The sequence below is a fragment of the Caretta caretta genome, chromosome 12 (genome assembly GCF_965140235.1).
Source record: "Caretta caretta isolate rCarCar2 chromosome 12, rCarCar1.hap1, whole genome shotgun sequence".
Classification (NCBI taxonomy): Eukaryota; Metazoa; Chordata; order Testudines; family Cheloniidae; genus Caretta; species Caretta caretta.
The window spans coordinates 3,604,522-3,619,070 of NC_134217.1; the positions used below are offsets into that span (position 1 = coordinate 3,604,522).

At 46.8% G+C, this 14,549-nt stretch overlaps 1 protein-coding gene across 9 annotated transcripts in view; it reads left to right on the top strand.

The window, feature by feature from the left end:
- Window positions 1-14,549, top strand: part of VAC14 (VAC14 component of PIKFYVE complex) — a 202,426-nt gene that overhangs the window by 8,927 nt on the left and 178,950 nt on the right. For 7 of the 9 annotated variants that reach the window (XR_007352308.2, XR_007352304.2, XR_007352305.2 and 4 more), the window contains exons 2-4: window positions 7,690-7,840; window positions 10,188-10,319; window positions 13,836-14,003. Coding sequence is in view for 6 of the 9 variants with exons in the window: in XM_048816827.2 (XP_048672784.1) it covers window positions 7,690-7,840; window positions 10,188-10,319; window positions 13,836-14,003 (451 nt within the window). In the remaining 3 variants the exon portion in view is untranslated. Of the gene's footprint in view, window positions 1-7,689; window positions 7,841-9,856; window positions 10,086-10,187; window positions 10,320-13,835; window positions 14,004-14,549 lie in introns of those variants that run through there. The other 2 variants (XM_048816828.2, XM_048816825.2) reach the window with 2 other exon arrangements.

The following is a 14,549-nucleotide window of genomic DNA, read 5'->3' on the forward strand; positions in this document are numbered from 1 at the left end:
GCACTGTTGTAGCCAGCGTCATAAGATATTTACATGCCAGATGCGTTAAAGATTCATATGTCCCTTCATGCTTCAACCACCATTCCAAAGGACGTGCGTCCATACTAATGAGGGGTTCTGCTCAATAATGATCCAAAGCAGTGCGGACCGATGCATGTTCCCTTTCATTATCTGAGTCAGATGCCACCAGCAGAAGGCTGATTTTCTTTTTTGGTGGTTTGGGTTCTGTAATTTCCGCATTGGAGTGTTACACTTCAAGAGTTCTGACAGCATGCTCCACACCTCATCCCTCCCAGATTTTGGAAGGCCCTTCAGATTCTTAAACCTTGGGTCGAGCTCTAAAGAGAGGTGTGGCTCTCTTTAGAAATCTCTTGTTGGTGCCCTCTTTGCATTTTGTCAAATCTGCTGTGAAAGTGTTCTTAAAACAAACGTGCTGGGTCATCATCCAAGACTGCTCTAACATGAAATATGGCAGAATGCAGGTAAAACAGAGCAGGAGACATACTAATCTCCCCCAAGGAGTTCTGTCACAAATTTAATTAACACACTTTTTTTAACAAGCATGGAAGCATGTCCTCTGGAATCTGTGGCCAAAGTATGAAGGAGCATATGAATGTTTAGCATATCTGGCGTGTAAATACCTTGCAGTGCTGGCTACAAAAGTGCCATGCCTGTTCTCACTTTCATACATAAGAAGCCGGCAGCATTATCACCCATAAATGCAAACAAACTGATTTGTCTTAGTGATTGGCTGAACAAGAAGTTGTACTGAGGTGGACTTGTAGGCTCAAGAATTTGACATTTTGTTTTTTGGGTGCAGTTACATAACAAAGTGCAATTTATGAATGTAGATTATTTTTCACGGAAAAGATTGCATTATGGTACTTGTATGAGGTGAATTGAAAAACACTCTGTTTTTACAGTGCAAATATTTTTAATTAAAATAATATAAAGCAAGCACTGTACACTTTGTATTCGGTTAGGTTTCAGAGTAGCAGCCGTGTTAGTCTGTATCTGCAAAAAGAAAAGGAGTACTTGTGGCACCTTAGAGACTAACAAATTTATTTGAGCATAAGCTTTAAAGTGAGCTGTAGCTCACTTAAAGCTTATGCTCAAATAAATTTTAGTCTCTAAGGTGCCACAAGTACTCCTTTTCTTTTTATATTCTGTTTGTAATTGAAGTCAATATATTTTAAAATGTAGAAGACCCAAAATATTTAAATAAAAGGCTTCTGTTATTGTTTAACAATGCAATTAATTGTGAAGCTTTAAATTCATCCAAAATATGCTAGTTAGAAGCTGGTCCCTAATCTGGAACCCTCAAGCATGGTTGGGAGACACCTGTCTGGTGGGTATTCCAGCAGGGTGGAGGTTTTTATGTGTTGATATCACACTTGTGTCGCTGATGGATACTGCGACCCAGGACCAGGTTTGAAAACCACTGGGCTAGAATCCAAGATGGCTGTTTTTATGTATGCATTGACTGGGAATTGAACCCTGGCCTCCTGCATGGCAGGCAAGAATTCTACTACTGAGCCACCAGTGTGGCCTTGTCTGTTTAACTGTCCTTGCATAAACCCTTCCATGTCCTCTTTCCTATGGCAAAGACAACATGTGCAGTAACGTGAGTGACAAAAGTGTATTTTTCTGTCCACGATCTCCACTGCATCACCGTTACTGCCATGCCAGCAGTACTTTTGGTATAATAGGAATTATAAGTGGAGTTGACTGAATTTACACTTGACTCTTACAAAAGAAGGGTAGGTGTCATGCTCTGAAATGGGATCTAACCCCTTCAGCTTGGCGTCAAACTGGAGGCTTCTCTGCATATAGGTCAGAGGTGGGCAAACTACAGCCCGTAGGCCACATCCAGCCCACGGGGCCGTCCTGCCCGGCTCTTTAGCTCCTGGCTGGGAAGGCTAGCCCCCGGCCCCTTCCCCGCTGTCCCCTCCCCCCCGCAGCCTCAGCACGCTGCGCCGTCAGCGCTCTGACCTGCCACTCCTGCTGGGCAGTGCAGTGGTGCGGCTGGCTCCAGCCGGGTGCAAGCTCCCGTTGCTCTGAGAGCATGGTAAGGGGGCGGGGAGCAGGGGGGTTGGATATGGGGCAGGGGTTCTGAGGGGGGAAGTGGGAGGGGGTGGATAGGGGGCAGGGGCCAGGCTGTTAAGGGAGGCACGGCCTTCCCTACCCGGCCCTCCATACAGTTTTGCAATGCCAATGTGGCCCTCAGGCCAAAAAGTTTGCCTACACCTGATATAGGTGGTGGTGGTGGAGAAGCCTGGAATAGCCAGTGCAGAATTCACTTCAGCTGTGGATTAACCTAAAATCCATAAAGGCACACTTAGGCTATGTTTACACTAGCATTTTTGTTGGGGGGGGTGGGGTGGGGGTGTTTTATTTCACACCCTGACCAACTAAAGTGCTAGTGTAGACCAAGCCGTAGTGCTTTCGCACTACGATACTCCATGCATGGCTACGCTACGGAATAAGGTCGATTTGACAGAAGTCGATCTTTAGAAAGCGACCTTACACAGTCGATCGTGTGTCCCCACTAAGCGCAGTAGGTCAGCAAGGTGTGGCCTCAATACTGTGACTAGCAATGACTCGCGGAGTGGTGCACTGTGGGTAGTTATCCCACAGTCCCTGTTTCCCATTGGAATTCTGGGTTAAGCTCCCAATGCCTGATGGGGCAGAAACATTGTCGCGGGTGATTTTAGGTACATGTCCCCAGACTCCCCTCCCTCCCTCCTTCCTTGAAAGCAACGGCAAACAATCATTTTGCCTTTTTTTTTTTTTTCCCTGGGTTATCCATGCAGACGCCATAGCACGCCAAGCATGGAGCCCCCTCAGCTGCGCACTGCTTTTGTGAGCATTGTAAACGCCTCGCGCGTTATCATACAGTATGTGCAGAGCGTAGCTAGGAGCTGCCAGCACAAGGAACATTGTGAGGAGGACATGGACACAGATGTTCCTGAAAGCATGGGATGTGGCAATTGGGATATTATGGTGGCACTGGGGCAGGTTGATACAGTTGAACGCCAATTCTGGACCCGGCAAACAAGCACAGACTGGTGGGACTGCATAGCGTTGCAGGTATCTGATGATTCCCAGTGGCTGTGAAACTTTCGCATGCGTAAGGCCACTTTCATGGAACTTTGTGAGTCGCTTTCCCCCACGCTGAAGCGCAGGAGTACCAAATGAGACCTGCCCTGACAGTTGAGACGCAAGTGGCGATAGCCCTGTGGAAGTTTGCAACAGCTAACTGCTACCAGTCAGTCGGGAATCAATTTGGAGTGGGCAAATCTACTGGGGGGGCTGCTGTGATCCAAGGCAATCAATAACCTTCTGCTAACAAGGGTAGTGACTCTGGGAAATGTGCAAGACATAGAGGTTGGCTTTGCTGCAATGGGGTTCCCTAACTGGTGGGGCGATAGACGGAACACACATCCCTATCTTGGCACCGGACCACCTTGCCAAACGGTACGTAAACTGCAAGGAGTACTTCTCAATGGTGTTGCAAGGGCTGGTGGATCACAAGGGATGTTTCACTGACATCGGCGTAGGATGGTCGGGAAAGGTGCATGATGCTTGGAACTCTGGGCTGTTAGAAAATCTGCAAGGGACTTTCTTCCCAGACCAGAAAACTACTGTTGGATGTTGAAATGCCTATAGTTATCCTTGGGGACCCAGCCTACCCCTTGCTCCCATGGCTTATGAAGCCGTACACAGGCAGCCTGGACAGTAGTCAGGAGCAGTTCAACTACAGGCTGAGCAAGTGCAGAATGGTGGTAGACTGCGCCTTTGGATGTTTAAAGGGTCACTGGTGCAGTTTACTGACTCGCTCAGACCTCAGCGCAACCAACATTCCCATTGTTATTGCTGCTTGCTGTGTGCTCCACAATCTCCGTGAGAGTAAGGGGGAGATTGAGGCAAATCGCCTGGCAGCCAATTTTGAACAGCCAGACACCAGGGCAATCAGAAGAGCACAGCGAGCGCTGCGCATCAAAGAGGCTTTGAAAAACAGTTTCATGATTGACCAGGCTACATGTGCCAGTTGTGTGTGTTTGTCCTTGATGCAAAACCGCCCCCTTTGGTGAACGTACTTCTCTGTAAGCCAGTCCCCCTTCGACCACAGCTGGCAAAGGAAATAAAGTCCCTATTGTCTTGAAGCCATTCAGTCTTTATTTAAAAAAAAAAAAAATCACTGACAAGGTAGCGCCGGAGGGGTTGGGGAGGAGGGAAGGACCAGACCACATGGCTTATTGTAGCCACATTAAAAATCAAAGCTGTTTGAATGACAGCCTTCCGTTGCTTGGGCCATCCTCTGGAGCGGCTGGGTGCCCGGAGCCTCCCCCCGTGTTCTTGGGTGTCTGGGTGAGGAGGATATGGAATTTGGCAAGGAGGGCAGGTGGCTATACAATGGATGCAGCGGGGGTCTGTGCTCTTGTTGCCTTTCCAGCAGCTCCACCAGATGCCTCATCATGTCTGTTTGCTCTCCCATTAGCCTCAGCATTTCCTCTCACGTGTTCTGATCACGCTCACTGTATGCTTTCCCGGCCTCTGCCACCGAATGCCTCCATGCATTCAGCTGTACCTCATCAGTTTGGGAGGACTGAATGAGCTCTGAACACATGTCATTGCGAGTGTGGGGTGTTTGTTTTTGTTTTGTTTTCCCCCCACCTTCTAATCTGCAGTAACCTCAGGGATGGAGTTGATATGGGGTGAATAGAAACACTTGCACTTGCAGGGAGATAAAAAGGGAGAGTACAATTTAAGAAGCTACATTTCTGAGAACAAAAGAGAGACTCTTTCACAGTGAATCAAGCAAGTCACAGCAGACAGCACATGCGCTTTAGGTACAAGGTCGCATTTTGCCTTTTAAATTGAGCGCCTGCCGGTATGGTGGCACATCACACATGGCTGGGCAGCAGAATTCGGTTTCCAGGCAGCCATGGTAAGCCAAAGAGTACACGGGGTTGGCTTCTTCCGCCTTCGTAACATGTGGGAATGGTTTCAAACTGCAGCGCCCTCTTTTCCCAGAGCAAGCAATGCCGGTTGGGTTCGCCATTTAAAAGCAGGGGCTGCAGTTTGGGGTTGGATGTGCAGCACACCCCTCCCCCCACCGCGTAGCCATCCTCTTTTAGCCAAGCACAAACAGCCCAGCATGAACGGGGTCCTTTTACTGTTCCCTTACAAAAATCCCCCTATTTCAACCAGGTGACCATGAATGATATCACTCTCCTGAGGCTGACACAGAAAGATAAAGATCAAATGTTGCTTGAATGCGACCAAAACCCAGGACCATTTGCTGCCATGCTTTGTGCTGCAATGATTCCAGACTCCTTGCTACTGGCTTGGCATGGTAAAGTGTCCTACCGTGGAGGACGAAATACGACAGCCCTCCCCAGAAACCTTCTGCAGAGGCTTTCAGAGTACCTCCAGGAGAGCTTCATGCAGATGTCCCTGGAGGATTCCTGCTCCATCCCAAGACACGTTAACAGACTTTTCCAGTAGCTGTACTGGCCGCAAATGCATCCCAATTCTTCAGGGCAAATCAAACATTAAACAAAATTGCTTTTAACCTCTGTAGTGTAGTTACAAATGTGCTCTCACCAGAGGTGCCTTCTCCGCCTTCAGGGTCTGGGAACAATAGGCCCTGAGAGGGTATTGGCTCCAGGGTGATGAAAAGGTCCTGGCTGCCGGGGAGAACAGATTCACCGCTTGCCTGCTGCACATTCTCCTCCTCCGCTTCCTCCTCCACAAAATCCTCCTCCGTTTCGTGAGACTCCCCCCTTGCAGGTGTCCATGGACAATGTTGGGGTAGTGGTAGGGTCCCCCCCAGAACGGAATGCAGCTGATCATAGAAGCGGCATGTATGGGGCTCTGACCTGGAGCGACCGTTTGCCTCTTTTGGTAGGCTTTCCTGAGCTTCTTACCTTTCACGCGGCACTGCTGTGTGTCCCTGGTGTAGCCTCTCTCCACCATGCCCTGTGTGATTTTTGGCATATATATCCGCATTTCCTCTGCTGGGTCAGAGTTCAGCCTGCACAGGTTCTTCTCCCCATACAGCGATCAGATCCAGCATCTCCCGTTCGCTCCATGCTGGCGCTCGTTTGTGACTCTGGGACTGCAAGGTCACCTGTGCTGCTGAGCGCGCCATGCTGACCAAACAGGAATTGAAATTCAAAAATTCTCGGGGCTTTTCCTGTGTACCTGGCTAGTGCATCAGAGTTGAAAGTACGGTCCAGAGAGGTCACGTTGGAGCACTCTGGGATAGCTCCCGGAGGCCAACACCATCCAATTGCACAGCGCTGTGTCTGCACGACCCCAAATTCGAACCAGGAAGTTCGGTTTTAGCACTGCTCCCCTCGCCGGGGAGGAGAACAGCAGTCGATTTTAAGAGCTCTTTACGTCCTTGGAGTTGGTTGTGTAGCTGCATCGCTTATAAAAGCGACCTAATGTGGCTAAATTCGACCTAACCTCATAATGTAGACCAGACCTTGGTTAGGGGAGTTTCCTTCTCAGCCAGCCAACCAACCAAGATCCGTTCTGTAGAAATGGGTTTTGTATCCATGCAGTAGACTGCAGGCATGGAGGTACCAGTCTGGAAGGGGATTGGGGAGTATCTCCAGGTAGTGTGAGCAAAGTACTGCTGCCTGGCCTGTAAAGTGGAGTTCACTTACTCTGGGGAGCATACATTTAAGGTACTGTATGCCTCTCTTGATCTGCTTTGATCTATGCAGGGAGGGCAGATTAGACAGGGGCCATCCATGTTCGCCCCTGTCCATTTCTGAATCATAGCAATGAATGCTGGACCACTAAGCAATGGCAGTAAAATGTTGAGGTGAAATCTCATACAGAGATCTGTGTACGACAGCTAGTAAAACTCTGGAGAGCTGTTGGTTTCTCTCTGGGTTTATGATGGGGAAGCTTCACCTGTGGCCCATTCCCCCTCCACCCCCCCCCGACCCCAATTTTGCCAAAACTAAGTTGCCTGAAATCCCACATGAGATCTTGCTTCAGTTTAGCATCTCCCTTGAAAGTTTAATGCAAAGCCATCAAGGAGTTTGGGAGATAGGAGGATGCTCACAGTGAGATGCATTTGAATGCTCTTCCTAATCTTTCTGGGTCATAACTCCCAGTCTCTGGTTTGTAAGTGCCACACGTGCTCCTCTGTTGGTTGGGAGGAGGAGGGTGCCTTTTGCTCTTGGGAGGGCTGGGGTTGGGGGGTGATAACTGTAGAAAGCAATTAATGATTGTGCTGAGCCTTGCCGGTTTAAGGCTGCATAGACGTTGGGGATCTTTAGGGAGCCTTCCCCAGCCCAGTGCACAGGGGATTTTTGGGGTAGTTGAAGGACCAGAAGAGGGGATGAGCCACCTGTCCTTAGATAAGTCACAGATAAAGAGGTTTCCCCTGAGGAAGTGAGTCCACACTGTCTCATGAAGTGATTGGACCAGTTCAAGGCGAGGCATGGGTAAATGACGGGGTAGGGGTGAGGAGCAGCCCGTTCATCTGCCTTGTTTTTTAGTTGCTGGCTTTCACTGGAGGGCTTGAGTTGAGGGTCTCTGTAATGAATATCCCCATCCTGTCCATGTTTCCGGAGGAGTCTGGTAGCCAGTGCACAAGACTCTAAACCATGTATTGTTGAAGCCAGGCCAAGATATTCTGTCATACCCTCTGTTCTCCGCTAGGTTGGTGCGAGAATTTGTGGCTCAGAACAACGCAGCGCAGATCAAGCATGTGATCCAGATCCTGTCGCAAGAGTTCGCACTCTCACAGCACCCTCACAGCAGGAAAGGGGGGCTCATCGGCCTGGCAGCCTGCTCCATTGCTCTCGGGAAGGTAGGGTTCCCAGTTGTTTGTTTCCGCCTGTCACTGTCACAAGTGAGCATCTGTTCCCTATGGTCTACAGGCTGCTGGAAAGTGTTCCCCTAGCAGTCTCCTTGATGTCAACAGCCTGCTCCATGAGTTAGTGCTCACCAGTGCACCCAGGAGAGGGTATGCATCCTAGCCCTGTGTTAGGCCCAGGCTGCTCTATGGAAACATTTAATTGTAATTGGCAAACTCCGGATGCTGGGGAGAGAATGAAAAATTGACACTGGTGCTGCGCTGGGGAAGGATGTGAACAGGAATGTTACAAGGCATGTCTAAGGAGACTGTGTTCTGTCCACCTCAGAAGAGGCAGCAGAAGTTACTCTGCTTCTTATGAGATGCTCAAGGCAAAAGCCATGAACGCCACCGAACACTGGAGGTGTGGGATCAGGTCTGGGAGCTTAGTAGACATTTCAGCATTGCCTGGGCTTTGGAAGATACCGAAGGAAAACCATCTTTGTGTCTCAATTATATTAATGCCATGTGCTTATGATGAAACCTAGCCCTGCACCACTCAGTCCCACAACATGGTAGTTTATTGTATCATACACAGAACCTTAACTAGGCTAAAGCATAGCTAGAATACAGGCTAGCCCCAGTCAGAGACTTACCCAAACCACGCTGGGCTGCACAGACAACGGTAAGCCATTACATAAATTTACACTTTATCTTTCCATTGGACTTTAGAATAAGACTTTAGACTACTTCTAGTAGTCACTAAAATAGACATGCATCCCAGTGTGGTGCTATTGCACTGACATCTTATTGTAACATTTATGTGCAAGGGGAAACGTAACTGGCTTCTGTTCAAATTAAGGGCTTGTTCCTCTTTCCTTAGGTCCTTTATGTCATTCTCCTCAATGAGAGCACTGAGTAATGGCTGCAGGATCCAGCTTTGTGCTCAGTAAAACAGGGAGGTTTGTGCATGAACAACCTGATCCACAGGCTGAAGTCACAATGGGCTTTGGATCAGATACACATTTAGTTATCAGAAATGTCTTGATGAGGGAGGAAGGAAAAAGTAAGGTGATCTTTTTATAGCATTTCATTCTGCATTTCAGCCCAGCGCACTACTCTAGAGACAAGCTATCCCTGTATAAAATCACATGTGGTAGGATTTTAATTCCCCTTTAATGAGACTGTGAGTCACTAACCAGCTAAAATGGATACACTGTAAAGAAGGCCAGGGCTCAGAGTTAATGTTAAATTGCCTCTAAAATCATCAGTTTCTGCTGCTGGGTGATACTCCAGATTCTTAATCCTTTTATTAAAATGCCTATCACTTTCGCTGCTGTCTTCTTAAAAAATGCTTATCCACAACACCACAATATCTTGATTCCCCCCCCCCCCCCCGGTAGAGGACACAGATTTAACTACAAATCTTGTTTTCTGTTCTCTGCTGGGATAAGTGGCATCAATGCTGGATAGGAAAGTAACTTAAACAAATTATAATGTTCTCAAGTGTTATGGAAATCTGTTGTCGGATGCAGTTCAGAAACTTCTTAGGTATATAAAAACATTTATACAAACTTTCAGTTTATTTGTTTAGCCTGGAAATAACTTTCTTTCTGTACTGGGTTTTTTTCACTATCCATTTAGTGAACACTGAGACATTCTTCCTTACTCTAAAGGGGTGACATCAACTTAGAATTCCAGACAACTCTGATTTTTTCACCTACAATAATTAAAAGTAACATTTTGGATCGTTAGAGCTGATTAGATTAGAAAGAAAATCACATCTGAGGCTAGTCAGACAAATTTCTGTTTGTGTGGATATTTCATATAGCAACACAAGCTAAAAAATAAAAATGGAAATGTGACTTTAAAGTCACACAAATTCTCAGGTGAACTCTGAGGCAGGTATAGTTCATGAAAGTACTTCTAATTCATCTGCTGAAGTTGACTAGATGCTAAACAAGTCCCGTGTTAATTTCCACTTCATTTAAAAGGACACTATCAACTTAACTCCTTTTTTTTTTTTTAAAGCTGGTATACCAACCTGGACGCGTTGTCTCTCATGACTGTTCAGTCCTAAGAAGGAGGTTTTGGTTGACTTGCTAATGCTGAGCCAGCAGAATAAGAACACCAGGGTGCTTTTAGTTTGTATAAGAAAACTTAAAAAATCCTTGAATATTTAGGATGACCCAAGGCCAGATTGTACCCCAAGACACCAGAAGCTCTCTCTGGTTGTGAGCATCTCTCATGCACAACTGAGGTAACATTCAACTCCCCCCATCAGTATTTTGGTATAGGGGAAGACTTTTTTTCTCCATTGGATGGCTTGAATTCTAGCCCTAAACTTGATGAATTTCCATAGAAATCAAATGGCTTAAAGATGAGTGGATTGAAACCTTCTGCCGAACAATTGCAAGAAGACCTGGCAGGAGACTTGGCAGTCACTGTTGGCTTCAGTAGGACTATTGTCTCTGGTTCCTGGCTTAAACAGGAGGTTAGTAGCTTGAGTGTGTTGGTGAAAGGCCATCTCCATGGAAACTTGCTTCTCCTTTGCCCCAGCAGAGCCCAAATTTGTTGCCCTTCAAGGCATACTACAGTCTATTCCCAGGCGCTGCCTCAGAGGGTAAGATGAGCCCTTTGAAATGGGGGGGGCGGGTGGGGAGTTCCTATCTCTGGTGGGTGACAGCATCTTGGAGAAGCAGAATGGTGTGAGGGGATGGGTATTTGTGATGAGAGGAAGTCTTTGGGTGAAAGTCATTATGCTTTGTGTTTTCCTGTTGAAAGGCCCTTAGAGCTTTTGGGGAGGTGCTTGGCCAATTGGGTGAAAACAAAAAACTGTCTTCAAAAACTTCTTGTAAATCTAATAGCACTGGACCAGTCAAGTGCAATTTGAGTATTTAATTCGCTCCTGCAATAGACTCTTCGCTTATGACCATCTCTGCTCATTCCAATGTACGTCATCCCAACTGGGAATAATGGGTCAAATCTCTGCAGGGACAAGGCCCTAGAAACCAGTGTGCTGTACTGTAACTGTGCCTTAATGGGTCACAACTGAGAGTGCCAAATTCAGGCCGAACTACTGAGAAATAGGGCAAACAGAATCCCAAAATGGTGGTTATTCTCTTAAAAGATTTACCAAACCAGCCACAAAAGTAAACTTCTGTTTCACTACACTGGCTAACAAGAAAACATAAAGGCAGTTTCCTTAGGCATTCCAGTTCTTATATCACCACCAAAACCACTGGATTCAGAGATGAGTGGTTCTCTGCAACCAGTCTCATTAAATAATAGGTTCTTCTAATCCCAAAGGACCAGCCACACACCCAGGTCAATATATAACTTAGATCTTACCCAAAAATCATGCTGATGCCAATCCCTTAGTATCTAAACTCTAAAGGTTTATTTATAGAAAGAAAGGAAAGAGGGAGAAAGGTAAGAGTTAAAATTGGTTAAAGGAATCAATTACATACAGTAATTGCAAAGTTCTTGGTTCAGGCTTGTAGCAGTGATGGAATAAACCTGCTGTCTTAAGTCTCTGGAGTACATTCACAGCTTGGATGGATCATTCAGTCCATTGTTCAGAGCTTCAGTTGGTAGCAAGGTTCCTCCAGAGGCTAGAAGTAGGATTGAAGACAAAATGGAGAAGATGGAGCTGCCTTTTATAGTCTCTTGCCCTGCGGCCTGTGCTTCCTTTGTTTTAAACACAAGCTGCCCAGCACATGGCTTGGAAGCCATAGAGTTCTCACCATAGGCATATCCCTGCATGCCTTGCTGAGTCATAAAGTGTATCTGCCGTCTCTCAATGGGTCAGTTGTATAGCTGATGGTCCTTAATGGTGTGACGGGTTCGGTCACAGAGACCCCCTTGGGACTGTCACCTGATGTGCTGAAATTACCTCTGAGTCCATTTTCCCTGATAGCTTGGGACTCCAGAACCCTGCCTTGCAGCAGGCTAGCGTGTCTGGCTCAACAACACAGACCCAGGATCTGGGCCATGCCCCCCAAACCTGCAGACTTTAACTAAAAACAGCTCAGCAGGTAACCTGTCTCCAGCACCCAAACTCCCAATGGGATCCAAACCCCAAATAAATCAGTTTTACTCTGTATAAAGCTTATACAAGGTAAATCATAAATTGTCCACCCTCTATAACCTTGATAGAGAGATGCATAGCTGTTTGCTCCCCCAGGTATTAATCACTTAGTCTGGGCTTATTAATAAACAAGTGATTTTTATTAAGTATAAAAAGTAGGAATTAAGTGGTTTCAAGTAATAACAGACAGAACAAAGTAAGTCACAAAGCAGAATAAAACAAAACGCGCAAGTCTAAGCCTAATACATTAAGAAACTGATTACAGGCAATATCTCACCCTCAGAGATGTTCCAATAAACTTCTTTCATAGACTAGACTCCTTCCTAGTCTGGGCCCAATCCTTTCCCCGGTACAGTTTTTGTTAGATCCAGCAGACATCTCATGTGGTAAGCAGGGGTTTTCTCATGACTGGCCGCCCCTTTTGTCCTGCTCCATCCCCTTTTATAGCTTTGGCACAAGGCAGGGAATCTTTTGTCTCTGGGTCTCCACCCCTCCTTCTAAATGGAAAAGTACCAGATTTCAGATTAATTTCATTATCAGGTGGCATAGCCACATGTCACTGTAAGACCCCTTGTCTCCATTCCCCATGGGCTGGCCCACAAGTACACAGGAAGACTTTCAAGTAACTGTTTCTGGAGCACCCCCAATGGCCTCCACTTAATATGTTTGCATCAGTGATACAAGTTTATAGCTTATTCTCCTAACTCCAGACATAGACATCATACATGCAAACAAATAGGATGAACGCACTTAGTAGATTACAAGCTTTCTAATGACACCCTACAAGGGGTATTTAGCATAAAGCATATTCCAGTTATGTCGTATTCATAAGCATATTTCCATAAAACACATGGCATGCAATGTCACAAATGGGCCATCAAGCAGGCTAGGCAGTGCTGATGCCAAACTGTGTAGGGGTATCATCCAGAAGCATAGCACAAGTTTGAAATACAGACACATACATATCTATAACTCCTAATACAAAGGTGATCCAAACATATAAACAAGATGATCATATCTGGCAAATGATGATATTTTTGCAGATATATTACGTGGCATAACTGGTTGTGACCAGTGTCTCAGTGGGGGATAGCTATGGTCATTTAATTAGGGTAAACCACAAAGAATGGGGCAGACAATCCCCATAAAGCTGATGGATATTCCAATACTTATAACTTACATACTAAAATGATACATGCATACAGATAGCATAATCATAACCAGCAAAACATAACCTTTTCATAGACATCACTCGACAACCTTTATACAAAATTTGCTGCAAATATATAACAGTGGTTGCAACAAGGATTCATACAGTCCTATTTTAATCAGATAACGTCACACCATAGCTAATGCATGAGGGTCCGAGAGCTAGGGGGTAGTAACCCATCTGGTCATATTTCCCTCAGAGACCTAGTTTTGGCTACGAGCCTGGGCTCAGTCTAGGCTCAAACCTGATAGCGACAGTGTTTGGGACATGTGATCTCCTGTGATGGGATGAATGTGTTTTGAAGTCTCTGGTTTCAGGAATGGGACTATCGCTGTTCCAAAGAAGTCTTAATGACTTGTCTCTCTATGGTTACGTCCAAATGGTGATCCTGGCATTATCAGGGAGCCAGAATGCAGTGATCTCCGTTCCTGTGCTGGAGCTTGCAGCACAAGGCCTGCAATCCTCCAGTGGCATTCACAATGCTAGTCTGATAGCTCCCTGTGAATCTGGAGCCAGGGTGAGATGGTACAGGCTCGCTTGGTATGATCTGGTTGTACGAGCCAATGCTCGTGAAGGTGGCGATGCCTCGTGGCACTGCCACCTGTGGCCATGTCCTAGTGCTCCGTTGTATGACATACGCTGCCAGAGGTCAGTCTGTTCCCACCCCAAGTGAGGACTGGCCCTAACCCCCAGTCTTGTTCTTCCATCAGGATTCTGGGCTGTACCTGAAAGAGCTGATTGAGCCGGTGCTGACTTGCTTCAACGATGCTGACAGCCGACTGCGGTACTATGCTTGCGAGGCCCTGTATAACATCGTCAAAGTGGCCAGGGGCTCTGTCCTCCCACACTTCAACGTGCTGTTTGATGGCCTGAGTAAGGTAAGTAGCTTTTCCCCTGTGTCTGCCTTCCCTCCCCCATGAAGGTGCAGAGTGGGAGCCCTCACCTGTCACCCTACTAAAGGGGCCACCGGTGCAGATCCCTCCTGCTGCAAGACAGGGTGTAGGCACGCTTGGCTTTGGGGCTGTTCGGCCCTGCTCTTGTAGGAATGTCTGTAGAAGGCTTAGGCCGCTACCCTTGCTGTGTCTGTCCCTTGCTCACTGTGGTTGCAAGAAGAGAGCTGAGCTGAAGGTAGCAGCCGGGAAGTGGTGTTCAGGCATTTCAGATCAGGCTTAGTGTTTGTTCACCTTCTCTTGCCTGGGTCACACCTTCCATTCAGAGTTGTGAACCCAGCTCTGCCCCATGCAACCATCTCCCCAGGCCCTTCCTGGAAACTCATTCAACTTCTAGTCTGAAAGGAAACTGCTGGCAAGAAATGAAGTTGATTTAACCTGTACAAGTGTCAGGGATGTCTTCTCATGGCGAACAACCTTGGGCACTGCTAGGAACCCAGCACAAATACACTTGTGTGTGTCTTTCTCTGGAAC